Source organism: Canis aureus, chromosome 3, assembly GCF_053574225.1.
Source record: "Canis aureus isolate CA01 chromosome 3, VMU_Caureus_v.1.0, whole genome shotgun sequence".
NCBI lineage: Eukaryota > Metazoa > Chordata > Mammalia > Carnivora > Canidae > Canis > Canis aureus.
Genome location: NC_135613.1, coordinates 46,774,694 through 46,800,862, shown reverse-complemented (window position 1 = coordinate 46,800,862; position 26,169 = coordinate 46,774,694). Strand labels below are relative to the sequence as shown.

Here is a 26,169-nt window from a genome sequence, read left to right as displayed (position 1 = left end):
GAGGCAGAGCTGGCAGGGGTTAATACTGAACTCCAGGGGAAAGGAAAAAGAAACTGAGGGCTGAGATGCCTGCAGGCCACTTCACTCTGTGCTAAGTAGTCTCTTTCCGCATTTAAACAGCTGGGCCAATGTCCCCACTTCACAGCAGCATAGAGGGAGAGTGGGGGGTGCCAGGCCTCCAGGAGGACCACCCCTTCCCAGCCTGCACCCCGCCCCCCTAGCTCTCAGAAGTGCGGGGCAGGGCATGCAGAGACTTCAGGCACCTAGCTCCCTTTTCTGTTGGTTCTGGTTTGACAATGGAAGAATAAAATGGGATCTAAAGTAAGATTTGTCAATGATCTGCAGGCTTCCAGGGAGTCAGGCTAACTTAGTTCTTTAAGACCACAAATATGGTCTTAACTGTCTGTGAGGTGCCTCCCTCTGAAAGCATCACCCTACAACCTCCAGAACAGCCACACAAAATCTACATGTAGGACACGGAGAACAGAGAAATGCAGAAGAAGGTGAGCAATGAGGACACTGTCCTAGTGCTGAGGAAATCCAGAATTTCTGGAGTATGATCCAGCCTGGACCCAGTAATTCTACCTCTGGGAATGTTTCCTGAAGCATCATATCAAATAAAGAAAAGGAAAAAATCTGAAAACTACTTGAATGTCCAAACAGTACAGAATAGAGTAAATGAATCAAATACAGCCAACGGATGGAATATTATATATTTATTAAAGACCGTGCTTCAACTGCACACCCTAAGAAGATACACAAACTGTAATAGTAACAGATTTTTCTCTCTGGGTAGTAAGATTTAATGGGCAATTTGTTTTTTGCATCCTTTGTGTTTCCCACATCTTTCACCATGAACATATTTCATTTCTGGCAGGGGGTGGCAGGTGGGGGGAAGTCCCTGCATTTTTTTTTTGTTTAGACCCATCTTCTACCACTGTCAGTGTGCTTTGACCAATCTTGCCTTCTGTACTGATCACCCCCTCTACCTAGACGCACCTTGTCATCTCCACCTCCAGGTTATTCCTAATATGTTCTTTTGCATAGGGTCCCAGAGCCTGCCAGACTAGCTCCTGTACCTGGCCAGGGTGCCTATGTGTCTGTCTCCCTTAGCATGGATGCTCCCCATGATGGCTGACTCTTCTCTTTTCCTGCCTATAGACTATGAGATCCTGGAGGGCAGGGATTCTTTTTCACCTTTAGCTTTCCAACTCCTAGCCTGCCCATGGCATGCAACAAACAAGCAACGAGTCAATGAACGAATTCAACCTCTCTCCTGGTTTCCAAAGGTTCCAGGGAGAGAGTCATTGGGAAAACATTTGGTGTAGAGAAAAGGAAAATTCGACGGTGCTATGTGGCCTTGGGATAATGACGGGCCTGAGCCCCAGGTCTCCCTGATGGCATTTCTCAAGGCAGGCAGAGTATCAGTTGCAGAACCTGCCTTGTCTGTGACAAGGGTCTTATTGTTGGTGCAAGTAGGTGACCAGTCCTGATCAGTAAAGGGCCTTATTCAGCAGAGGGAGATTAGATAAACAGTTCTCCCTCTAACTCCTCTGCAACAGCAGTCATCATTAACCCTTGGCTTTCCAACCAAAATAATCTGGAATTTCAACTATTCATGAAAGTATTTCTTCCTCATAAAAGATGTTGAGGCAAATTATAGACAGTACACTCATTCCAGGATGCTAAGGCACATATACCCCCAGCAGGTGTGCGTGCATTTGCTCTCAAACACGCACATGCACACACACACCAAGTACAGAGAAAGAGCCATACAGACCCAGAGCAACAACATGACCCACACAGGACAAAACAAGGACAGAGAACACCAGGGGACAGTAGTAAGGAAACAGAGGGGTGGGGAAGGCAGTAATGACTTGCCAACAGGAGAAACCAGTACATACCCTCTGTCTTCCTGAAATGCATGAGGAGACCCTCCAGTTACACACGGACAACTGAACAAAGCAGTGTGTTCAAGGTCCTGCTAAACCCTCATAACAATGACCACAAAGGAATCTGTAAAAGGGGTAAATTCTCAAGGACTTAAAAACTAGAGAAGAAACAGCAGCAGATGTGGGATATTAATTAAGTGCTGAAACATAGCAGGCAGCTGCATCCATGCAGAGTGACAAGGTAGAGCAGAGGAAGCTTCTGGCCAACACTGCCCTGAACACCAGCAAGCTCAGGTGTGACCAAGGGGGTGGGCAGCGCCTGTGCACAAAGCAGCCAGACCAGGGGCCGGCTCCCATCAGCAGTGACCAGAGGGTACTCTCTGGAAACACTCTGGACCTGGGGTAGCAGGCATCACTGGGAGGAAGGAGAGGTAGAAGATTCCTGAAAAGCTGGGATTCCCCCAACTCAAAGTCCTTCTGCTGCCCACAAACCTCCCTAGACTGGAGATGGGGACCGTACCTAGGGAAACTGAGAAGCCCAAGAGAAAGACCTCCTCAAATTGGCATTGACTGAGATGAGAAAATTTATGCCTGGGGACATCTGAGGGTCTCCCTGATGACACACTTTCCTGCCTGACTCTCCCTGTAAGGCAAGGCCAACCAGTCACCCCCACATACATCCACGCATGCACAGTCTTATTGTTCAATACAAATGTACAGCCAGGGATGACTACTCATTTGAGAGTGCCCAAGACAAAAATGAGGGCAGAAAGGGAATTAGGAAGAAAGGGAGTCAGGCCATCTACAGAAGAGCATTTCACAATAATGGAAGTTATAAAAGAAAGCAGTGTATCCAGGAAACGTGAATAAGGTGCTATAAAAAGGGACAGAGAACAAAAAAAGAGCCCTAAGAAACCAAAAATATGATAGCTGGCCTAAGAATCAGAATGAAAAAAAGAAAACAGGATAGCTCGAATAAGAAACAAGAGTGTAAGGCAAGGTTAATGGAATCTCAGGCATGACAAATCAATGCAAGAAGACAGCCAAACTGAAGACTGCAAAAGAATTGTCAGCCATATAACAGGAGTTCTAGAGGCAAAGACCAAGGAAAATGCAGCAAAGAAAATCCGCAGAGGGAAAAAAAAAAACACACAACAACTTTCTGGACCAGAAGGACAGAACTTTCCATGTTGAAAGGTACACAGGCTTCTAGTTCAATGAAAGAAAACAGATCCATGCCAAGGTCTATCTTCATGAAATTTTAGAACCCAAGAGATAACAAGAAACTCCTACTAAAGGTTTTCATGGAGAAAATTGCTCTGTTTACAAAGGATCAGGAATCAGATCCCTTTGTACATGAGCTTCTCAACAGCGATGTTGAGACTTAAAGACAAAGAACAGTGCCTTCAAAATTCCAAGGGAAGATTATTTCCAGCCTAACAGTCTTTAGCCCATCCAGCTACCAATCAAGAGTGTGGGTAGGAACGGCATTTTCAGACGTGCAAGTTCTCAAAACTCAAAAGGCTTCACCAAACAGAGAATCAAATAAAAGAGATCAAAATAAGAAACTCAGGAAGAGGAGAAGGGAATTCCCAGGATGATGGAAGGCAAGTCATAGGTCAAGAGCTATGTAGTAGGCCTGGAGAAGAGCCAGTCCAAATTGGAACAAGAGGAGAGATGGCTCCATGCGGGATATTACCAGGAATAAAGAAAAAAGAAAAGAAACATTACACCACATGCTTGCCTGCACCAAGAGGAGTTTTATAGTTCTGTCAGAAAGTTTAGAGATCAACTACGATTATATAGACAATCAAATGAAGGGGGTAGAAGGCAATTATTAACTGCTAGACAAGCCAAAGTTAAGGAAATAAATATAATCATAGTTTACTACTACATGGCTTGAATGTGTGATTTTTTTTACACTCCATAAAATTCACCATTCATTTAACCCTAGTATTTAATTTAATGTAACCATGTAGTAGGATGGAGGAAGGAGGAGAGAAGATTTAGAAGAGTATGCATGTGCCTGCACACACATACGTGTGTGTGTGTGTGTGTGTGTGTGTGTGTGTGTGGCAAAGCCATGCAGGTGAAAGAACTAAATCCTATCCTATGATGTGCACAATCAATAGATAATACCTTTAAGAACTAAAGAAATAACAGAATAAACATATTATTCACAAATGCAAAAGTAAACACTAGAATTCTCTAGCTCTAGGAATTGGAAATGGCCTCCTCTGAGAATAGGCTCAGGGGTAAGGAGGAAGGGAACAGAACACTGCATTATTGTATTATATGTATCATGGTTATGTATTTACTTTTTAAACTATGTACTTATATTATTTTGAAAAATTAAAGCTCCATGATACTTCCAAATTCCATGTACCTGGAAGCCTACTTCCAGCTTCCAGGTACATGAGAGAGCACAGTAAGATCCCAGGATAAATACTGAGCTATAGAAAATGGACACAGGATCCTCTGAAATGCTGCCTCATTCTCACAGCAATGAGAAGATAACTCCCACAGGTCTGGGATACTGACCCTCCCCCCCAAGGCCCTCACCTCACGCAGTCAGCTCTGGATCCAACTTCTCTTTAGGGTGCCTTCCATATTATCTTCACATTGGGTAAGACCGTTGGAAAATAAAAGATAGTTCCTAAGTTGAAGACCTCAAACAGGGCATTCGCTGGAGGAGTTATGAAAAATCATTTCTCAGGCTGTTAACAGTTTCTATGCTTGATTTGGGGGTTGCACATAAAGTTTAAGCCAAATAACTGGATGTGTCCTAGGCAAATGCTTTCCTCCCAGATGGGAAAAGGCTATTAATATATGGAGGGAATCGCATAACCAAGAGTGTGGGTAGGAAAAGCATCAGGTACCTTGGTACCAGGCTATCAGAAGTTCATATATGCTGTTAAACTAAAAGACTACAGTTCAATATAGAAGACCTTTCCCATCTTCCATCCATCCATCAAATCACTGCACAGGCCACTCTTACAGCATCCCTTTGGTATAAACACCTGTGACCTCTCCAATGGTGAGTGTATGGATGAGTGAACAAATGGAAGAGATACGTGCTTCTATGTCCATTCCTTTCTGCAGGTAACTGGGCCTTCTTTTCCCTCTGGGCAGTGGTGGTAGCCCTCCCCCCGCCCCCCTGCCCCCTCTCCCACTTGGCCAGGTACTACTCCCCTCGCCTCCACAGAGACCTACAGCAATAAGATGAGGGGTCCTATCCAAGGAAGACATCCTGACGTTCATCAGCATCATCTATGTGAGCCTGTGCCTTTTCCTATAGGGCCTATGGAGAAAGAAAGATAAAAATGGCTGAGTGGCCCTATGAGGAAATGTTTACTCCTCTTTTTCTACTTTGGAAAGGCAGGACTTGAGTCTATTTCTGTAACAGAAAGGCAGCTAAGAAGCTGGGGACAGTGATCTGATCCAGTGCACCAAGGCAAGCAAATGAAGAAAAAGACAGGAACATCAGGGGAATCTTTGAGAATTCCCAATAGTCATGTTCTGGTCTCTCCACCCTCAATTCTCACTCTGGTAAGGAGAGAGAGAGAAGACACAGGGTTAGAAACCTGTCCCTTTCTGAACTCAGTGCAAGAGGCCAAGCTGCTGATTATGTCAAATATGCAACAATTACATATCTGACACAGGTTCATGGCACTTACCCTTTTCCTGATCATTTATCATGAGCTTCCCACACAATTATAACAAGTCTCAGCATATGAAGCAGAGAAAGTTGAGTCTGGATACATGCACAATGCAGGTTTAGTTGAAAATGGTGTGTGTGTGCGCACACCGCACTTTGCACTGTAACACTGCCTGCCCTCAGAGGAGGGCTCGAGGACATCTTGGAGGACATGTTGGGAGAAAGCAGTGAGATATTATGGGCAATCTGAGAGACTTGTGAGAGCGAGAGGCAGGGAGAGCAAGAGAGAGTGAGAGAGATGTGCATGCCAGGCAGGACCAGGTGAGATGTTCGGGTTATTTCTTGCCAAGGGCTCTGATGTGAAGCCCAGCCCTGCTCTCTCCTAGTATACCATATGTCAGTCACCATAAAACAGTCAAACTCCATTTACAATGATCCTCTGACTGCACTTGGCTTTCCACAATGTCAATGTTGATGTAGAAACCAGGCCCAGGCACACTCGGGCCAGGGCTATTTTTCTAACTTTGCTTCATTAGAATATGGATTGTGTTCTCTTCTCTGTCTTGAAATAGAGGTCCCTAAAATGTAAGAAACCTGATGCTTTCTCTCTTACATGCTGCCACTCTTTTACCCCAAAGCCCAGGTCCATCATACCACCAGCCTCTCTGTTCTTCCCCATCTCCATATCCTCAGCTTCTCCAAGTGAGGAAGCTGTAGTGGCTTCCACCTTCCAAGGGCAGGTGGGGCAGAGAGGAGGACTGTGGGCAACACGGCGCAGTGAAGGGGGCCCTGGCTTAGGGATGGGCTACCTAGCATAGTGCTGTGGCAACCAGCTGCATGACCCTGGAAGAGGCAGTTCAATTCCTCCCATAATTACTGAGTGCTTCCTACAGATACAAGGCTCTGGTACAGAAAATAAGGAAGTGTGTCTCTCAGTAACTCACAGCTCATTAAGAACATGGTCCTGTTCACACACAATCCTAACTCCAGGCAGTGAAAACTACTTCTCGGAGGCAGAGATGTGTCCCTAAAACTCACGGGTGGGTGACTGGAGAGATTCCTCCTCTCCTCTGGCTTTCATTTTCCTCATCTGTCAAAGGTGAGGGCTAAACTCAAGGACATCTCCAAGGACCCTCCCCACACCACACGACATTCACCATTCCCCTGGTCCCTCCAGATGCAGCTAGGGAAGCCCTCTGCATCTCTGGGATCAGAATATGTGACCATGAAGTTGGGTCTCCTGAGAATATACTAGAAATAGAAGTCAGGGCCAGGCATGTCCTCCATACCCAGGTGAAAGTAAACCTCACCCCACCCCAGTGGGTTCTTCAGACATAAGCTGCCTTTGGAGAATGAGGAAAAGAGGTGGCCTAGCACTTTACAGCCCCTTGTCATTTCTCTGCGCCAGCTGGGTATGCTCTGAGCACTCTGTCAACAGGTGTTAGCAATCCAACAGCGTTAGCACCAATCACACCACAAAGGTGTAAAGACTTCTGCTATCATTTATCCTGCCATACCAGAACTCTTCAAACATTAACCAGGCAAAGCTCTGGAATCCCTGAGCCAGTAGGGGTGCCTGGGCCCCAGCTCAGTTATGGGAACTGAGCCAGAGCAGCTTCCCCCACACTAAGCCTTCGACCCATGACTGGATACAAAAAGCCCAGCTCTGTCGGGGCGAAAAAAGCTTATCCTTGGTCGGTTACTGCTCTCTCCACGGACCATGTTAAGGATTAAATGTGAATCCAGTGAGAACAGCTAGCACTGTGGTACATGAATTCTCACCTCTGCATTTATCACAGAGATAAACTGATTCCAAAAAAAAAAAAAAATGTACATGGCTACCTGAAGTAAGTGAACCTCAGGTTCCTGTCCCAGTGATGGCCACCATGGCCTTGGACAGTCAGCCTGATACCACTGATAAACACCTGCATACATCGATTACTAGCTGGGGTCTGGGCACCAAAAAGCACGGTCAGGCCACTATATCCTCACCAGTTGAGAGGAAGACAGGTACAACCCTAAACAGCAGGTTCAGAGGAAGCAATGCAAATCAATCGTATTATGTTAGTCTTTGAAGGGCAGCCCATCCACCCCCCTCTCATCCAGACAAAGGTATAAACAAAAGCCCAAAACGAAGGTTACCTGACAAGAGAGAGCAGGTGAAGCAGAAGCTGGGCTGGAATGCCAGCCTTGGAATCATGCCCCAAGACCCTTCTCCTCTGCTCTAAGACTGGGGGCTCCCGTGTGGCCAGAAGTGGGTCACAAGTGGGACTATACAAAGTCCTCCAAAGCCTCCATGGGCTCTGGGGAGTTTCGTTCCTTCTCCACTTGCACTATCCGGCACCTTAGTGTCCCATGGGCTTGGCAAGCGACACCGCACTCATTGGATATAAACAAAACCAGGCTCACCAAGAGGAAGACACTCCTCTAGGACAGAGTGGAGAGCCCTCCCTCTTTCACCCCTCCCTGCTGCAGGCTGGCTGGACTAGAAGGACAGGAGGCTGTGCTGTTCGCAGCACCTTCCACTTTAATGAGTTTGTCTCAAGGAGCTGACTCGCATCAGAGCAACCATCAGAGTTCCACAATGCCAGTCTCCATGCTGCCAGGACCTGAGAGAAATCACTTTTCTGTCAGCCTGCTCTGCAGAAGGGCTGGTCCTTTCAGGCCCTCCCCTATGCTGACATTCCATGACTGCCTTGCTCTGAAAACAGACATGTAACACCAGGTGTGGTTGTGCCATCAGGGACAATCTCTGGTGGCCCCATCTTTTTCTTTCCTCCTTTACGTCCCGCCTCTCACCTCTTCCATTCCTCAGACCTCTGTGTTGCACCTGCCTGCCAGTGGCCCCTGCGAGCCCCCCGCAACCAGAGCTGGGGAGAGAATAAGGGGTGGGGGGGAACAATGTGAAGGGGAGAGAGCCACGCCTCTGGTCACTCAGAAGTTATACTTCTGCCAGGAAGATGGGCAGTCCTCCTCACCATCTCCACCGGCCTGGGCTAGGCGATGTCTCTCAGCCGTGCAGACCTGGCCCAGCTCACTTCCTTCTGTGAAACCTTCCAGGCAGAGTCAGCTACCATCCTCTGATTCCAGAACACTTTGCCTTAGCTCCCTTTATCATACCCTCTGTGTGGGTTAAATAATGGCCCCCAAAGCTATCCATGTCCCAATCCCCAGAACCTGTGCCTGTGACCTTAGCTGGCAAAAGGGACCCTGCAGATGTGATTAGGCGAAGATCTTGCAATGGGAGAGGACTCGCTTATCTGGTGGGCCCAAAGTCATCATGAGTGTCCTGTAAGACAGAGACAGGAGATGTGACAGAGAGGAGCAAGGGAGGTGACAACAGAAGCAAGAGGTAGCCATGGTGTGAGGAAGGGGCCACAGGATGAAGAATGCAGGCAGCCCCTGGAATCTGAAAAGGCAAGGACACGGTCCCCCCTGGAGCCTCCAGAAGGAACCAGCTCTGCCCAGAGTTACTGATTCTGGACTCCCGACCTCCACGACAGTCAGGGAACAAGTGTGTGTAGTTTTCAGCTGCCAAGTTAGTGGTGATTTGTTAGGGCAGCCCACAGGCAGCAAGTAACACCTACCACATTGTCCATTATCATTGGTTCCCTCTTGCCAGCATGAAGCCACCTTGGAGTTCACTTCTGACATCCTTCAGGCATCCAGCAGATGTTTGTAAGTGAGTGACTCATCACCACATGCACAGGTACTGAACCAGCCCTTGTGAAGGATCCCCCCCTTTTCCTTAAGAAGCCCCACCTGCCTACTATCATTGCTATAATTTCACCAATGGAATCACTCCCTGGCTTCAGATTTCTCTCACCATAAAGAACATGCCTGCCCTGCCCTGACAAAGAAAAGATGCTTCTGAAAAAGTGTTTTGTGGAAAGAAGGGAGAGCAAGAGAGATTAAGCCACGAACACACTGAGCTGCCTATACGCAACAAATACCATATCAGACAGCACTGCTCTTTTCCCAGGGAGTCCAAGGCAACAAACTCAGGCAGGGAGAGTAGGTGCAGTGGCAGTAGGGTCCTGGGTGGGAAGGTGGTGAGGGTTTAGGAGGTGAATGTGCAGGGACTCTGCCCCTGGAGGATTCTGTTGCCTGGCTTTGTGATACCCCTACAAGTGCATGTGCGTTTGCGCATTGCACGTGCGCATGTAAACATTCCAGTATCACTCATTGGCTTTGTTTTCAACCCCAAATGTTTTCTGTTGCTAACTCCCATGAAATGACTTTCTTTCGACAGTTTTTTCCCTGCTGCTACTTAATTAGTTTCCTAACCAATTATTTCACGCTGTTCATTTTCCTAGTACCCGAAGTCATTTCTGTCTCTGCAAGAGGGAGCCACCCAGCCCATTATTGCAGAGTCACTCTGCAGGCCGGTCACATCTACTGAGGAGAAGTCCACTCATGGCCCTGAAGACCCCAACAAGGGTGCCAATCACATCCCATCCTTGGCTGCTATGCCAGCGCAGAGAGAGGGCCACAGAGAGCCCTCCACCAACTCAACAGAATTGTTGCTCCAACTATACTCATCACCTACTCCTGTCACTAAAAGAGCTGCAAACACACGAAGGGCTGGGCAGATGGCACCCTAATGGACAACAGTCCACAAAATCATCTTCACCCTCCCTGTTAATTAATCATGGGCATCCAAAGGCCTCTCCACTTGGTACCTGAAGGCACACCAGGGGAGGCAGAAAAGAATGTGGGGACCACATTATGGTTCATGGACCCTGAACACAGGCAGACAGCTAATGGCTATTCTGCTGTCCCCGACTCACCACTTATGTAACTGGGAAAGAAGGAAAGCACCTTGAATGGTCCCAGTGAGACAGAAAGGCACTCACTGGACAACCTGAGGCCACCAAATCCTCAGTGCCAAATAAAAGGCAAAGAAGGCGGTTCTCAGTGGGAGGCCTTCTTAAAATGTTTACCACAGAGTCAGGAACCAGAGCCAAGAGGACAGTAGACCCACTCACCACCTGGTTGGCTTTGCCCACACCTGGGGATATTACTTAATGTTCCCTGTGTACAAGCAAATACCAGGCACTGTCCTGAGCTGCTCACTGTCCTACAGAGGGAGACCCACGAGGCCTAAGTGTCCTAGGAAGAAGGCACAGAGGAAGGGGATCACATGTGACCTGGTCTCACATGGGAATGGTACCTGTGTCTTCTCTTGGTTTTCATAAATGATTCAGGGTCACCTGTAGAGACTTCCTACTGCACCTGGCAAGTATTTATTTGTTCCCATCTACCTCACCCTCTCTACCCACCCATTCATTCCTCTATGTCCTCAATTCTTTCCTCTACAAGGCTCAGTCCATCCATGTAAAGGATTCTACTTCTGGAAGCAACAACCATTTGCACTACCCCACACTCAGGCCCCTGTATATAAGACAGCACCCACCACCCCCGCCCAATTCCATTCCCCCAAGGGCAGCCCACAGGCTGCAGATCAGGACCAGGCAACCCAAGAACCTGGCTGCTTAGCCCACACCTACTGGTTGAGCCCTCGTGGTCACACTGCTAAACCCCAGCACAGGGTTTTCCCATGCATAAAATGGAGGTCTGGACCAGGTCATCTCTGAAAACCCCTCTGCCATAAGAGTCTGCTCTGTTTTTCATCCAAGCAGCCCCATGGTTAAGCACTGGTTGCTTCCATGACCTAGCTGTTTCATGTGTGAGATATGTCACCCAGGTCAGCATACAGAGTTGGAAATGACAAGAAAAAGCTACCAGAGGCAGAACGTGCACTTTGTAACAATGCCAGGCTCAAACGTCTTAACAAGCCCATGTCCCCAAGCTCCTCCCTGACTTACCTGAAAAGGAGAGGAGGGAAGGGTCTTAAAGCTTGGTCCCCATTCCAGAGAACAAAGTCTGTACTGAATCCCAGAGAGACACAAAGCAAATGTCCCTGCATCTATATGCTTCTTTCTAATGGGGGAAGTCTCTATGCATCATAGTAAATCAAACTTAAGGAAAAATGGAGTGTGTCACTTGACCACTGACCCCTGACCTTTTGACAACAGAATTCCACCATCAGCTGGGAAGAGTTCCCACTCCCACACAGGTTTAACTATGCTAGACCCAACCTTTCAAAATTATTTAAAGTTGGCTCATGAATATTCTAAGGCAAAGTGGCCAGCAGGAAGCCCAGAGGCCAAGCACAGGGGGCCCCCCTACGACCCATCCCTGATCCTGCTGTCCACTCCCTGCTGCTTAGGAACTACCATACAAACTCCACCAGGACTGCATCAGTGCCTCACCTTCCAGCCAAAGGATTGTGAAAATGTCACTCCCAAAGCAGTGGAAACTATTTCTAGTTGTTGTGACTAAGTAAAGATGGGATAAGGGACTCATCAAAGGCCCACATGTCTGGAAATCTCAAGCAGGTGGGGGCAAAAAACCTCCACAGCCTGGAATCACCTTCTGTGTAGAGCCCAGGTTGTGCCTACTCTGCCAGCATGCTGAGGCCCTACCCCTCTTCAGCTCTGTGCTACTAGTGGCCCACTTCCTGCCTCCCTGCTACTTTCCCCTTCTGGAAAACAGCAGCCCCCATGTGGGCCCCCAAGTTAATCTAGAAAGATGAGTACTGTTCACACATCAACCCACATTAGGAAGACACTACATCAGCAAATGCTTAAAAAAGAAATCCATTGTTTTGGAAAGATAAGTTAACTACAAGGTTGACACGGTAGAGGCACTTTGTCCATGCCAGCACCCAGCCTGGGCAGACACACAGATGATTCTGCCACAGGAGGTCCATGTAGGCAGGGCATATCCTTTAGTACAGTTGAGGGGCTGGAATTATTTCACAACTTTAACTCAAGTGGCACAAGACTAGATCCATGGTAAACCTTCTAGTAAGGTTCTAACGTGCTGAATTCCACTTTGAGTCAGAGGTCCTCCGGCCCAGTGTGACAGCAGCCAGAGACCCTGTGGAACATGGTGCATCCGCAGGGCATCAGGGGGGCTTCCCCTCTCTAACGGTTCCCTATCTCACTAAAGGGGCTGGGTAAGGAAACACTTCTCAGGTCAGAGTGCATTTGTGAAACTACCATGATCAGCACAGCAAACACAGGACTGGGAAGAACAGGTCAGCAAAGGAGGGGAACGAGAGGAAGCAGGCAGGGAGGAGGGCCCTGCTCAAGGCCGCCCTACCACAAACAGAGAAGTGGATTCAAACTCACATTTACTGCACTCCCAAACCAACACTCTCCCTACACCCTTTGGGCTCCTGGCACCTCGACGCAGCAGGCCTGCCTCTGTTTCCTGGTAGCCGAAACCATGTGGAAAAGAATGAAGGCCACAGCAAGGCTGAACACAGGACCAATTTAAAAATAAATCTAAAAACATGAGATTAATCCACAATATACCTTCTCAGGTTCACCATGTCACCCCTCCGCTCTCAACACGATAGTTCCCTGCATCTGAGGAAGCGTCTCTGCCTCTCAGCACAGACCTAGCAAGGGGGTCATCACTGCCTGGATTCTACACATCTCCAATGTACGTTCATACACCCCGATTGCAGGCCTGCAGCGAGTTCAATACACAAGGGCAACTACCCTCACGGCCAGTCTGTGGCTATAGACCAACTCGAGGGGTGGAAAGGATGCTGAGAGCCCAGGCTGGCCCTCAGCCAGCACCGTTCCCTCCCTGCATGCAGGAAGCAGATGATGGCTATGTCGGCCACTGCCAGACACAGTGAAGGACAGGACTGCTGGGGAAAAGAAACCTTCCTTCTCCTAAAACAGGTCTTACCTGTTTACAAATCCCAGTCTGTTGCTCAGACGTTGAGTGACCCCCCCCATATCTCCAGGCCTGTTTTTTCATCTATGAAATGGATACAATATCAAGGCAACGTCATGGGGACCATGTTAGAGATCATGCCTGAAGAGCCAATACAGCACTGGGCCAAGGATGCTGCTCCTCCCCAATCTCTGCACAAAGCAGGAAGGTGGCCAATGTCCTCTTTTTCCTTTCAGAAGATGTCTCTGATCCCCCAAACAACCCATTGTCTTGAATACTATGCACATCATGGTTTGGTTCATGTGGGTCCCAACAGATTGAAAGCTTCACCACAAGAGGGACCTCCTTGTGGCCAAGTGTTTCTCCCCCACAGTTCTTTGCTATGGACACAACAGCCACAATGAATGAATCACACACATCAGCCTGCCTCTGCCTAGGAAAGCGCCAAGTAAGGAAGAAACAACCAGAGCTTCTAGAAGAAGTTCTCAAACACCAGTGACTCCTAAAAATCCCAAGGAGTGGTTATTTAAACTGTGGAAAGGTGGGCCTTGCCCTCAGGAGGTTCTTAGGAGAATGCCTGCCAACAGATGGGACGGGGCACAGAGCAAAAGGACCTCAGAGATTGCTCCTAAAGAGGAGGGCTAAACTATGCCACCCTTCTCATGGCCCTGGGCACCTGAGCACCATGCACCTGAGCACCATGCAGAGCTTTGACACCACCCCGAAGTGGCTGAAATGTGTCATGAATGAAGTAGGCGAAAGTCTTGAGATCAAAGTAACCTCCAGGACACTGTCTTACAGGAAGCAAACCCTTATAAAGGAGCCACAATCTTAATCTGTTGTCACCTGCCATCCTCTGAAGAATGTTCACACCAAGTTCACCTCTCAACAGAGACAGATGCTCTAAACACAGACACCCCAGCTAACTGCTCCAGCTAGACATTTGCATTCTATGGAATGGACAAACTCACGGCTGCCCCTGATACAGGCCTATATATGAGGACTAAGGACATGAACTAAGTTCAGGGTCCTCAACAGCACAGCCCCTACAAAGTCCCACAGCTCTGGTCTGTCCTGACTCTCAAGACAAAGAATGCAGAAAAGGTCTATACAATGAAAGGTGACCCTTAATACCACCACTTGCCACAGAGGTATGGTACAATCCCTCCATGATTTCCATGCAGGAGAAACCCAGGGTTAGTGTGTTTCAGGGCAGACAGGGAACATAATTTAAAAAAAAAAAAAAGGCTCTGACACATGCTCCAACATGGATCAGCCTTAAAGATATTATGCTAAGTGAAATAAGCCAGACATGGAAGGACAAATATTGTATGACTCCACTTATATGAGGTACCTAGAGTCATCAAAATCATGGAGACAGGAAGTAGAAAGGGGTTGCCAATGGCCAGGGGGAAGGGAGACTGGGAGGCAGTACTCAGGAGGGACAGAGTTTCAGTTGTGCAAGATGAAGAGCTCTGCAGAAGGAAGGGGGTGATGGCTGTACAATGTGCTTGATACACCAGAAACGCACTCTTAAAAATGGCTAAAATGGCAAGTTTTGTTATATATAGCTTATTATAATTTAAAAAGCAAAGACAAAAACTTTAGAGCATCTTTCTGCCTGGCTTCCAGGAGGGAAAAGGAAGAGCACATGAAAGCAAGAAACCAGACTGCCCACAGCTCATCAGGTACGGTTCCAACACAGCACCCCAAAGCCTCATGGTCCAGCACACACCACTGTGGCCTGCTTCTCCGCAGGACTTGCTCTTCTCTGAGAAAGCCTTCCTTCTAATAACCTCTGAGATCTAATAAAACCAGTACCTTAGCTTTACATTGATCCCCAAAAGTTCAAAGAAAGGTGGCAGAATTTGGCACAATCACAGGCAGATTACAGAGGAAGAAACAACAGCAGAGGAGAAAGAGGGAGAGGTTTGGGCTTCTAGATTATTTACTCTGTCTCCCACTGAAAAAACCAGAGACCCAGCCAAAGTGCTCAGGCTCCCACTTGTCTGTGAGGCTGCCCTGAGCCCACCTCACCTCAGCTTGCATTTGGGAAATTTCTTTTCCTTTTTTGGGAAATCTGTCTCTCCTCCACACCCACCAGTTACAGGGTACGTGGGTGTATCGAGAAAGAAATTTCCCAAAAAAGGAAAAGTGATTCCCAGAGGTTAGCCCCATCTCAGAACTGCCTGGAAGAGAAAGGCACTGGAGCCAGACTAGGCCTGAAGGCTGCAGACCTAGCAGAAGTCTCTGAGTATAGAAGCCTCTCAAAGAAGCCCTCAAGGCGGGCCCTGACCCAGGTGTTGCAGGGTCTCAGGGGAACTGCTGACAACAGCCCCACCCATGTTGGTCCCAGCCAAGGGGGCCTGGGACAGCCTTCCCCACTCTGCTCTCTGAAGCCTTCAGGAGGGTGTTCTCCCCTCTGCTGAGAAATCAATAAGAGCTGTAACACATAACATACCTAGTCCTTCTTCAGGAAGCACCCCAGCTCTCACCTTCTCCAAACACTGAGAATAGAAACTCTGCAGTAACCCATTTACAAAGTCGGTTAATTCAACTCAATACATATTTACTAGGTCTGCGCCACCCAAGTCCCAGGCCAGACAATGCAGAAAGATACCAAGAATTATCAGGGAACCCAACAATGAAAAAAAAAAAAGTTACAATCTAGTTGGTAAGATAACATTTAAACCAATGAAAACAAATAGTAATATTGTATAAAAGGCAAGTAACAATTTGAAACAGATTGTGACTAAGTGTTAAGGGAACAGCCAACCATAAAATGCTATAATGTATTACATACAGTAGATGAGCTCTGGAGCACTTGCCTGTTGGGAGCAGAGGGGAGAAGGCTGGGTTGCTCCGCAGGAGTGGTAGGATCAGCCCCAGTGGCTACAGGCTGCCCAGAGCTGCTACTCTTGGAGACCAACACCAAGATGGGGCCATGACACAGCATGGTGGTCTGAGCACAGCACAGGAGTGGGCCCCATATGCTCCCTAAGGTTAAGTGTCACACACAAGAGCAATTCTGCTAGCCCTGTGGTCACCTGATACACAAGGACAACCCATGGAAAGCCCTTCAGGCCAGGAAAAGGCCCACTCCTAATTCCATGCCTGGCACATAGCAAACTAGCCAGCTGGCTAACCCTGGCCCTTCACATCTCTCACTCCCAGGAAATCAGACAGGTGAAGCCTTTCATACCTTAAGAATAGGGGTGAAAACAAAGCAAGTCAAACTTATAATTAAAATAACAACAACAACAAAAAAAAAAACCACCTTAAACCAGCCACTGACCAGATCACGAGAATTTCTCAGCTGTGGCACTGCTGACATCAGGGACAGATCATTCCCTGTTGTGAGGCCTGTCCTGTTCATCTCAGCACGCCCAGCCTCCACCCATAGGTGTCCACAGCTACTTTATTCATCCCTGCACAGTTATGAGACTCAAAGGAGGCTCCAGGCATTGCGAGGTGGTCCTGGGAAGCACAGTGGTGCCCAGCTGAGAACCATGGTTCTTTTAGGTTCTCTCAGAGAAAAATCTCAGCATGGCTGCATTCAGTTCACACATGAGCCTGTCTGAAAAGCTTTCCTGCTCCAGGTCTCAGGACTCTGCTAGCCAGAGGGAGACAGGCGTCCAGGCACCAGGAAAGCTGACCTCTGGACTGGAGCTCCAGGATTCTGGACTGTGCTCATCCAGCATGTGGCCAGGAAGAACATGGCCCAATATAGACCCCTTGGGTGGGACAAGTCCCTCCAGCTGCTGTAAGTAAGAGCCTACCTGCAAGGCCCAGGACAGTGGCTGCCAACGCTGACCCAGGCAGCTAGCACCAGACCACCTCTACCATCTGGCCTCTTCTCATTGGCAGCCCAGATGCTGCCTTGCAACTTTCCCCACAGGACTTTCCCAGCACAATGTAGAAAACAACTGAAATGTTGCTTTAAAGGTATTTCAATGCAACCACCACGGTCTTTTTTCACTCCTAAAATAATGCCACTGTCTTCCCTGGAGTAGCAGTGTATCTGCCCGTGGTTTGGGTGTTTCAACACTAACTGGCACACCAGGTCAGTCTCTAGCTCCAAGGTCATCTGCCAGAAAGTGGCCCATGTCCCCAAACTCTCAACTCTGGGCGTCCCCCACAATGCCCACTCTGTAGTCTGAGTTTTTCCCGGGGGTTCTTTTCCCACATCACTGGCACAGTCCCACCGCCACCCCAGCAACATGTAAAATAATACCCAACCAACATTCAGGTTACTGGGAGACCAAAATGTACCGCAAGGTGTCAGTACTCATGGCTAGACAGCCTCAATTATTTAGGAGCAGCTCTGGGGATGCAGTATGGACTCTGCGGTTGTGCAGACACAAAGGCGTCTGCAGGAGCCACCCTCTCTGTGTTTGTGCGACTGAGCTGAAGGAAACAAAGAACTGGACTGGACTCCTGTTAGACATAAAGAGAGATTTCCTCACCCAAATAATCTGTCTCCAAGGAAAGTCCAGGGAACTATATTTTTCGGGAAGGTCCATGGTCCAGTCAAGCCTGGATGTAATCCAGAGACCTCTGAGGCTCCTTCTATACTAGTAGTCTCTGCAGGACTTCAGGACAAGTCAGTCAGTCCCAGGGAGGACAGTGGAAACTTCAAGGCTTATAGGAGCCCAACTCCCACCCAGGGCTGCCACTTGTAAGATGGCCAAGTCAGGAAAACATAGAGGGCAGTGCTGGATCTGCCTCTAGGCCTGCCTCCAGGCCTGCCTCCTTTCACTGGAGAAATGGGTGTCCAAGGGAATCAGTCCCCCTGCTCCTTTTTCTAGCAAATTCTACCACCTCAATGGGGCTCATATCCAAACTACTCTGGGGATGCTCCAGGGCAAAACACGTACCACATTGTATAAATATACTCACCAGGAAGAATGAGAAAGAAGAAACTTATTTTTAAGAAGGAACCAAGGAGGTGATAGTTGAGATAGAAGTAGGTATTAATTCCACACCTAAATGTCATATCTGTTAATTCATCTGAGAAACCAAACAGAGGAAGCATCACTTCACCAAGATTAGGACACCCATGTGGAAATGGACTCACTTGTGGCCTGTTCACACAGCTGTAATGACCACCCTAAAATCCAAGTGTCCCAATAGTCTACAAGGAGCTTGGAGGGGACAGTTATCTCTGCGCACACCTCTGGAACCCTGCTCTCACTCCTCTAGCAAAAAATGAACTCTGGAGGGGATGGGCTCAGCCTATTTTATATGGTATGTCTAGGTTTTTAAGTACAGTCCCAATTACAAATGCTGCCCACATAATGCACACACACACTTACAAACTCAAATGGAACAGGAAAAAGTACTTAAATCTTACATCTTTGATCTTTTAAAAAGCTTGGAATTTGGTCATACTTTAGTTAGGAAAGACCAAGCTCCTTTAGAGAAAAACTCAGGAGCAAAATGGATAGAAAAAGAAAAGCCAGAACATTTCCCCTGGTTGGTTTTCAGGTTCACCTCTGGACCAAGAACAGTAAATATCCATCCAGCCCAGGACACAGGGAGCAAACCAGGTGGCAGGAAGAAGCCAGATGCCCTGGCTTAGTGACTAAAAGAAAATTGACCCCATGGCCAAGGGGCCTCTGCAAGTCCAATGGGACAAGCGAGACCACCTGCAGCAACGAAACTGAGAAGTAGTCCTGGGACTACAGCACGTGAATGCACATGTGCTCAACTTACACAAACACACACACACCACACTCTCACATGTGCCCAGGGGCCAGCCCCCACAGCCTGCTCTCCTTCTCTCTAACCAGGAATGCCCTGGTCACATCTGAGTCCTATCAACCCAGAATAGAAGTGACTTCCTCCTTCACTACTTACTCTCACCTGTCACCACGAATGATGCCTCAAACCAAATGTCTGGATTTTCAGAACTATCTCTACCAGATGCCACAGGTTCTTCAAATTCCAGGTTCCCAGAAGAAGCAAAAGCGAGAGCTCACACTGGTGTGCTCACAGGCAACATGGAAAAGAAGAGGCTTAGAGGAGGCTAGAGTTACGGAGTGGACACAGGAGGACACTCACCATCTCATCCAGGGCGTAGCGCAAGAGGCCATGCTCGTAGAGGATAAAGAACCGCCGCTGCCATTTCTGCAATGGAGCACAGAGTGGGTGGTTAGGAGGGCTCTGGCCCTGATCTCTGCTTGCCCCACATCTCACAAGCCTATGTCAAAGGAATGTGGCCTCCACAGCTTCCATTCCTGGGGCAGATGACAGGAAAAGAGGTACCCAGGCAAAAGAACAGTAATTTGTTAGATGGCAGTAGTCCAGGGGAGAGACCCAAAACACCCAGTGTTTGTCTGCACAAAGCTAGTGAGATGTCACAGGATGCCTGGTTTATTTTAACTGGAAAACTCCTGAAGAGCAGAAATGGTGTCTTGGTCACCTTTTTGTATTCCCTATGTGCCCAGCACATTTGGGTCCCAAATGACCCCTATGTGCCCAGCACAGAGTCTGTCACATAACATGTGTCGATATTTATTTGATGAACTGTATGGAATATGGAATAACCTAAGGATGGCACTGACTCCCCACTTCTGACAACAATCTAGGAAAATGCTATGAAAGGGCTGCTCTGATGAGCACAGGGAGTGGGAGACAGGGAAAAAGCCAGACTCCAGTGCTCACTGAGGATGAGCAAGCTAAGGAAAATCAAAACTGAGGAGGGAATGATTCCAATGTCCAAGCAGTGATGGACTGGCAAAGGAGGCCCCTCTGTACTCTCCAACCAAAGGACAGCACACTAGGGGCCAGTGGTGGGCAGAACAAAAGGGCATTTGCGCTTTCCTTTCTGTGATGGGGGAAACATGTCCAGAACAAGACACTCCTGGTCCTTGAATCCCAAAGATCATCACAAAGATCCATGACCTATTTTCAACATTTTAAAGACCCAATTCATATTATCACTGGCAATAAGGCCACAAGAACTAACTAAACTACCATGTCTCTTTGCTTTGGGCCAGAATTAAATCATTAAGAACCCTGTTTTTCCCACCAGAAGCTGAAAATGGCAATTTCACGTGACACAAAAAGAAAACAGGAAAGAGAGCTGCTCCCTGGTTACTGCAGGCATTGGAGTACCCCCATCGTCTTCCTGCCTGGAATGGAGGACCAGGATGCTCAGACAGCCTTGCAAAGGGGACCTGTAGATGGCTGGTTCCACATGGGGTGTCCAGGAAGAGGCCACGTGATGTCTTCCTGAGAAACATTTTCAAGGCTTCTTTGAAGATAGTGATATCTTTAAAGTCAAAACCCACATCAGAAGTAATCCTACAGACCCCAAACAAAACCCAAAGTCTGTGGGGCATCACAGCCCCCATCCCAGCCTGCAGCACTCAGGCCAGAGGGCAGCAGAAATCAAGAGGCAGAGCAGAGGATCTCAGGGAGCAGGGGACTGGAAAGGAGAGGAGTTGGAGCAATTCACTGGGTATGCACAGCAGCACCTGGAAAGAAAACATGTGGAAAAGGACAGATGGTATTTTAACTGAAGTCATCCAAAGGGGCTCCCTGGTAGAGGAACAAACCACTGGTTGGGGACAATGTCAGTTTAATCACCTCGATGCTCCAGCTCAGACCAAGCTGCTGCAGGCATCTGGACGCAGCAGGGACCCGCCATCGGCTGGAGTGCCCAGGAGAGATGGGACAAAAACAAAGCTGGCCTTCCAGTCCTTCCTCCTTTCAGCAGTGCTTATTTGCTGAGCTCCCAGACAGGGAGGACTGGAGGGAAGAGAGATGAGGAAGGGAGGGAATGAGGGAATTGGAAGCCTAATTAGCAAAATGCAAATGTTTGCTGTACTGCTTTAATGGTTTCTGTAGTGGAGCTGACCCAGGAAAACGGGAGGCACCCGTGTGAGAGCATCTCCTTTTGAAGGGTGGACCTGGCTCAACTAGGATCATTGAATCTTTTCCCGTAGGACCTACGAATTTACCAAATGGGGGTTCTCTGCTGATCCTGCCATCCCAGGATCCACTGCTGACCTCCCATCTCCCTCTTCACTCTGTCAAATCTGCCCTTAGATGGGCATGTCTCCATCCCTCCCACTTCAAGAATTCACTCTGAGGTCCTTACCCGAGACCGATGCACTGGGTTGTCAAAGTCGGTCCCATCTGGAGCCAGGAGCAGCCAGCCACCATAAATAGGTTTTGCCTGGAAGAGAAAAAAGAGGGTAGGTCATCAGTGGCCTTGGACCAGAGAGAGAACAGGTTCAACGGTCAAGTTAAAGTACTCCCTGGACACAGAAGTCACCTCGGCTCAGCACACACCAGCCATCTCATTCCCCAGCCACAGGCCGAGGCTCCCAAGAAAGCCGTCTGGGAGTAGGAGGCAGTGTCTGGTGTGGAGAGAGGAGCACAAAACCCAGCAGGACTGACAAACAGGAGAAGACAGGAACTCCGAAGAAACAGATGCCTCCCTCAAGTTCGCAATCAAGCCATGAAGATCAGGAAACGATGGTGTTTTCAATCACCACATGAGTGCCACTGTGTGCTGGGTACTAGTATATCACGCAAACAACAGCCCAACGCCCTCATTCTGATGGGACAAAACAAGGCCTGGCAGGAGAGACACTGCTTTAGCGATCACAACACTGGCCAAAGAATCAACAACTTCCTGGCTATGTGACATTGGGCTGAAAACTGTTTGGATTTCAACTGTCCTACCTGAAAGGAGGAGATGATAGTAATTGCATCTACACCTCATGAGACTCATGTGAGGACTGATGATAACATAAGTAAAACACAGCACAGGAATATAAAATGGTGCAGCCACTGTGGAAAAGTCTGGCACTTCCTCAAAGAGTTAAACACAGAAGTCTACTCAACCCAGAATTCCACTCGTAGGTATATACACCCGAGAAAACTGAAAGGTGCTCAAGTAAAAAACTGAATGTGAATGTTCAAAACAGCACTATTTACAATTACCAAAAGGTAGAAACACTCCCACTATACATCAACAGATGAGTGGATAAACAAAATGTGGCATATCCATAAAACAGAACAATCTTAGCAATAAAAAGGCATGAAGTCCAGGCACTTTCTATGACACAGATGAACCCCGAAGACATTACACCGAGTGAGAGATCCCATAGTGGACTATTCAGCTTACATGGAAAAGTCCAGAATAGGCACATCAATAGAAACAGAAAGCAGATCAGTGGTTGCCAGGACACAGAGGGAACAGGAAATGGGAAATGACTGCTAACAGGTATGGGGTTTCTTTTTGGGATGATGAAAACGTTCTGGAATTAGAAAGTGGAGATGGCTGAATGGCCTTGTGAATCTAACACTTTAAAAGGTTGAATTTTATGATATGTAAATTATATCTCCAAAAAATTGTATGAGGGAAAGAACCACTAAGCACAGTGTTTGGCCTATTAGTGCATAATAAATGTTAGTTATTAATTTTTTTAATGAAGTGTTCCCCACCCCCCAAGCCCCGGACAACAGGAGCTCAACATGAGCTGAGACTAGACAGACACTCTGGCTCTACCTCCCTTTTCAGCCATACTTGGCTAGTGAGAAGCAGCTGGAAAAGGCACAACCAAGCCAATTTATCCATTACCTTTTGGAGGGCAGTAACACAAATTAAAACCCAAATGCTGCCTACTTTTTATACACATGATTCCTCTCTGGGAAAGCCTTAGGGGTCTTCTTAACCTTCTTTTTATTCAACACTTTCCAAACTGGAGCCCTGTCACATCACCTCATTTTATAGCTGTGGAATGTGTGATTCAGAGAGGGAAAATCACTTGCCAGAGGTCACACAGCATTCTTGGGTAAGCCAAGAACATTCCTTTTTCTGGGCTTCTGCAGGGTCTTCAAGGCCCCTAGGGGAAGCTCTGGCTCTTCCCCGTGAGGGTAAACAGAGTAGTAGGAGCTTTGGGCAAGGGGTGTAGAGTGGGCTGAAGAAAGGAAGTGAGAGGCTGGCCATGACGAAATACGGGGGTGGGTGCTGACAGGGAAACTGGGGTTAGAAGGACACAACCCGGGAGGACCACAAGGCACATGGAATGAAATTCTGTCTTGGAAAGCAGAAGTAAAGGGAGTACAGTCAGTTTTCTCAGCAAATACCGGTCCAGTAGCACCCAGCCATTCCTCCAGCAAGCAGGCACACTCAGTGTCTCCCTATCACACCCCTCAGTGACATACAGACACAAGACAGAAACGTTAGGGCGAGAGGGTGATCCTGCACCAGGTGATTTCCCCACTTCACCTCTCAGCTTGGCGGTCCCTGAGATGTGAAATCAGGAGGTCAGACAAGGCAGTGTCTCCTCCATTTCTGTCTCGCTGTGACTATTCTACTCTCCCAGTCTCTGGCTGCAGGGCTTTGGGGAGACTTCATGTCACCAGCTACACCTACCCAACCCTTCCCCAAAAGGAGTAGCAGGAGCCCTGAGGGACTGGCACAGATTTCCTTGACCCGGCCAGGGTCTCATCACAACCTCTCACTCTCAGTTACTCACGTAACATCTACTCGGGCCTGCTGTGCACTGGGCCCACATGCTGCACGCCAGGGGGCCGGCACCTGCCTGAAACTGCCAGGCCTTTCTGGGACACACCACCCCAAAGGAGACTCTTCCAGGTGGACGGGCTGTTCTAAAAGTGGGAAGCTAAAAATTTACCCTGAGTAAATGTAAACCAGCGAGTCTCCCAAACTTTGGGAAGGGCAGAGGAGGACAGTGTCACTAGGTGAGTTTTCAAGGGACTCTGCCCCCCATCCCTAGCCATATTTGGGAAACTTCATTCAAAGAAACAGGGACAAAGGCTTAAAAGGGCAATGACCCAGGGGTTTGTAGAAAGGGAGTGGAAACATGCCAGACACAGCCCAGAGGGGGTAGCAAGAGGCAGCAGGCATAGGCCTGATGGGTAGGAGGCAGAGCAAGGAGCTCCTGAATCTGAATCAAGGGCTGACTTGGGGCCTACATCTGGATAACAACATGAACCTCCGATGGCCACTGTGCACCTCTAGGCTCATAGGAGAAAGGAAGGTACCTGCTCTGCACTGCTGCCCAAGTGAGCAAATGGGGGACGGGGCAGGAATAACCATGAAGGAGGTAAGGACCCCCCTCAGCACACATACAGGAGTGGGGCCCAGGTGAACTCTCTAAGCACAGGCATAGTTAAAGCAAAGGCACAGGGGGGTGAATGGCTGCGTTGTGGGGATAGAGAGGAAGAAGCCAGGCTAAGAGTTTAAAGCAGCTCCTGCTGCTCCCTCCTTAAAACCCTTTAGCACCCAAACATCCAGACTAACCCGTTCCACAGGCTGGAGCACCATGCGCCGGGGTACCCCACTCTTTGACCTTCCTTCTCCTTGAATAACCTGTGGTCCTGATACAGCCACCCTGCCCTCATCCTGCAGGCACAGGCACGGCGTCCCAGGAAGTGCTGCTGCTTCTCCCACTATTTCTCTGGACTGTCCAAATGCCAATAGCAGCCCAGCCATGTCAGAAAGTCTGAAGTGCCCACCAGAACTGCTTCTGTAAGGCAGCAGTCCTCCATCTCTTGCCTCATCTTCTCTCCCAGGGCAGGACCTCTGACAGACCAGAAGACATTCCCACAATAACCTAAAATGCAGATTTTGAAACAGAAAACCCAAAAGGAAGCTGGCCCAAAGAAATGAGCTCTAGGAACTCAGTGGTATGCTATTTTGAGGTTGTTTCCTGGCCAAGAGTTAGGGGGGACTGGTGGGAGAAAGTGGGGATACAGGACAAGCAGCTATCTGTTCTCAACACTGAGGATCCAAGATGGGCTATAAGGACCCAAAGGAATGGATGGGGCTCTATTTCAAGCAGGCTACCCTGGAGAAAGCATACAGGTCCACACCCCATTAAGAGTCATCACATGAGAGTATCCCCTGAGCTATTTCTCTTCTGATTAAACTCAGCCTTCCGTCTCACAGACTCAATAAAACCAGATGCTTTACTTCTGGCTGGTCTCTGGGAAGGGGCTGCTGGTGGTCTGGGCATCCTCCACAAGTGAAAGTCCTTTCAAAAACGGTCACTTGAAACTTCTGCTTCTTGGAATATAGGCTGACATAATTTCCGTATTCCTCCTACTAAGTACAGATAAAACTTTGGACACTGTATGTAAGAAAAACCTAAGGAGAGTCTGCAAGGTGGAGAGAAGACAGCAGAGAAGAGGGCTGGGGGCCTTGAGACCTGAAAAAACATGGAGATGTGTGCCCAGCTTCTCTTTTTGTCTCACTGGTCCAGACCAGGTACTGGAAGAATGAGCAACCTGGAGTTCCAAGAGGCACAAACAGACAAAAGCCCCAATGAAAACTGCTCTGGGAAGGAACAACCTGGTAAGACAGAACATTTTTAGATGATAACTGCTCTATTCTAGCCAGACATGCCAGGAGAGACTCAGCCCCGGCCAGCCCCACCCATGCCAGTAAAGACTCCCTTCCTACCCCTGCCAACTAAAAGGTACCCCAGCACCCCTACAGGAAGGTGTCAGGAGGCAAGGCAAGGAGCTGAGATTTTTGCTCCCCATCCAACAGTAACAAGGCCTCCTCCCTCTCCCTGCTGGGATAGAGTCCAAGGAAGACATGTGGGGAGCTGAGCTCTCACCCCTGCTCCACAGTAACAAGGAACCTCCCATGTCAGGTGTCAGTGGAGGCCAAGTGGGCAGCCTGGACTTCGACTTCCACCCGAAAGTAAAAGATGACAGCCCCCTCCAGCCCCATGCACCACCACTGGAATAGTGTCAGAAAAAGCCAACTAGAAGAGAAGGGTTAAACACAGTCACTGAAAATAACCCAAAAATGTCCAAGTTCTAATCAAAAAAAATCACCAGCATATCAAGAAACAGAAAGATCACAAA

General features: G+C 48.3%; 1 protein-coding gene across 12 annotated transcripts in view; it reads right to left on the bottom strand.

The window, feature by feature from the left end:
* MPRIP (myosin phosphatase Rho interacting protein) overlaps nucleotides 1-26,169 on the bottom strand; it is a 150,741-nt gene that overhangs the window by 96,524 nt on the left and 28,048 nt on the right. For all 12 annotated transcript variants that reach the window (XM_077892320.1, XM_077892309.1, XM_077892312.1 and 9 more), the window contains exons 2-3: nucleotides 21,416-21,493; nucleotides 19,372-19,437 (exon numbers count right to left, since the gene is read on the bottom strand). In XM_077892320.1, the coding sequence (XP_077748446.1) occupies nucleotides 19,372-19,437; nucleotides 21,416-21,493 (144 nt within the window). The remainder of the gene's footprint in view (nucleotides 1-19,371; nucleotides 19,438-21,415; nucleotides 21,494-26,169) is intronic.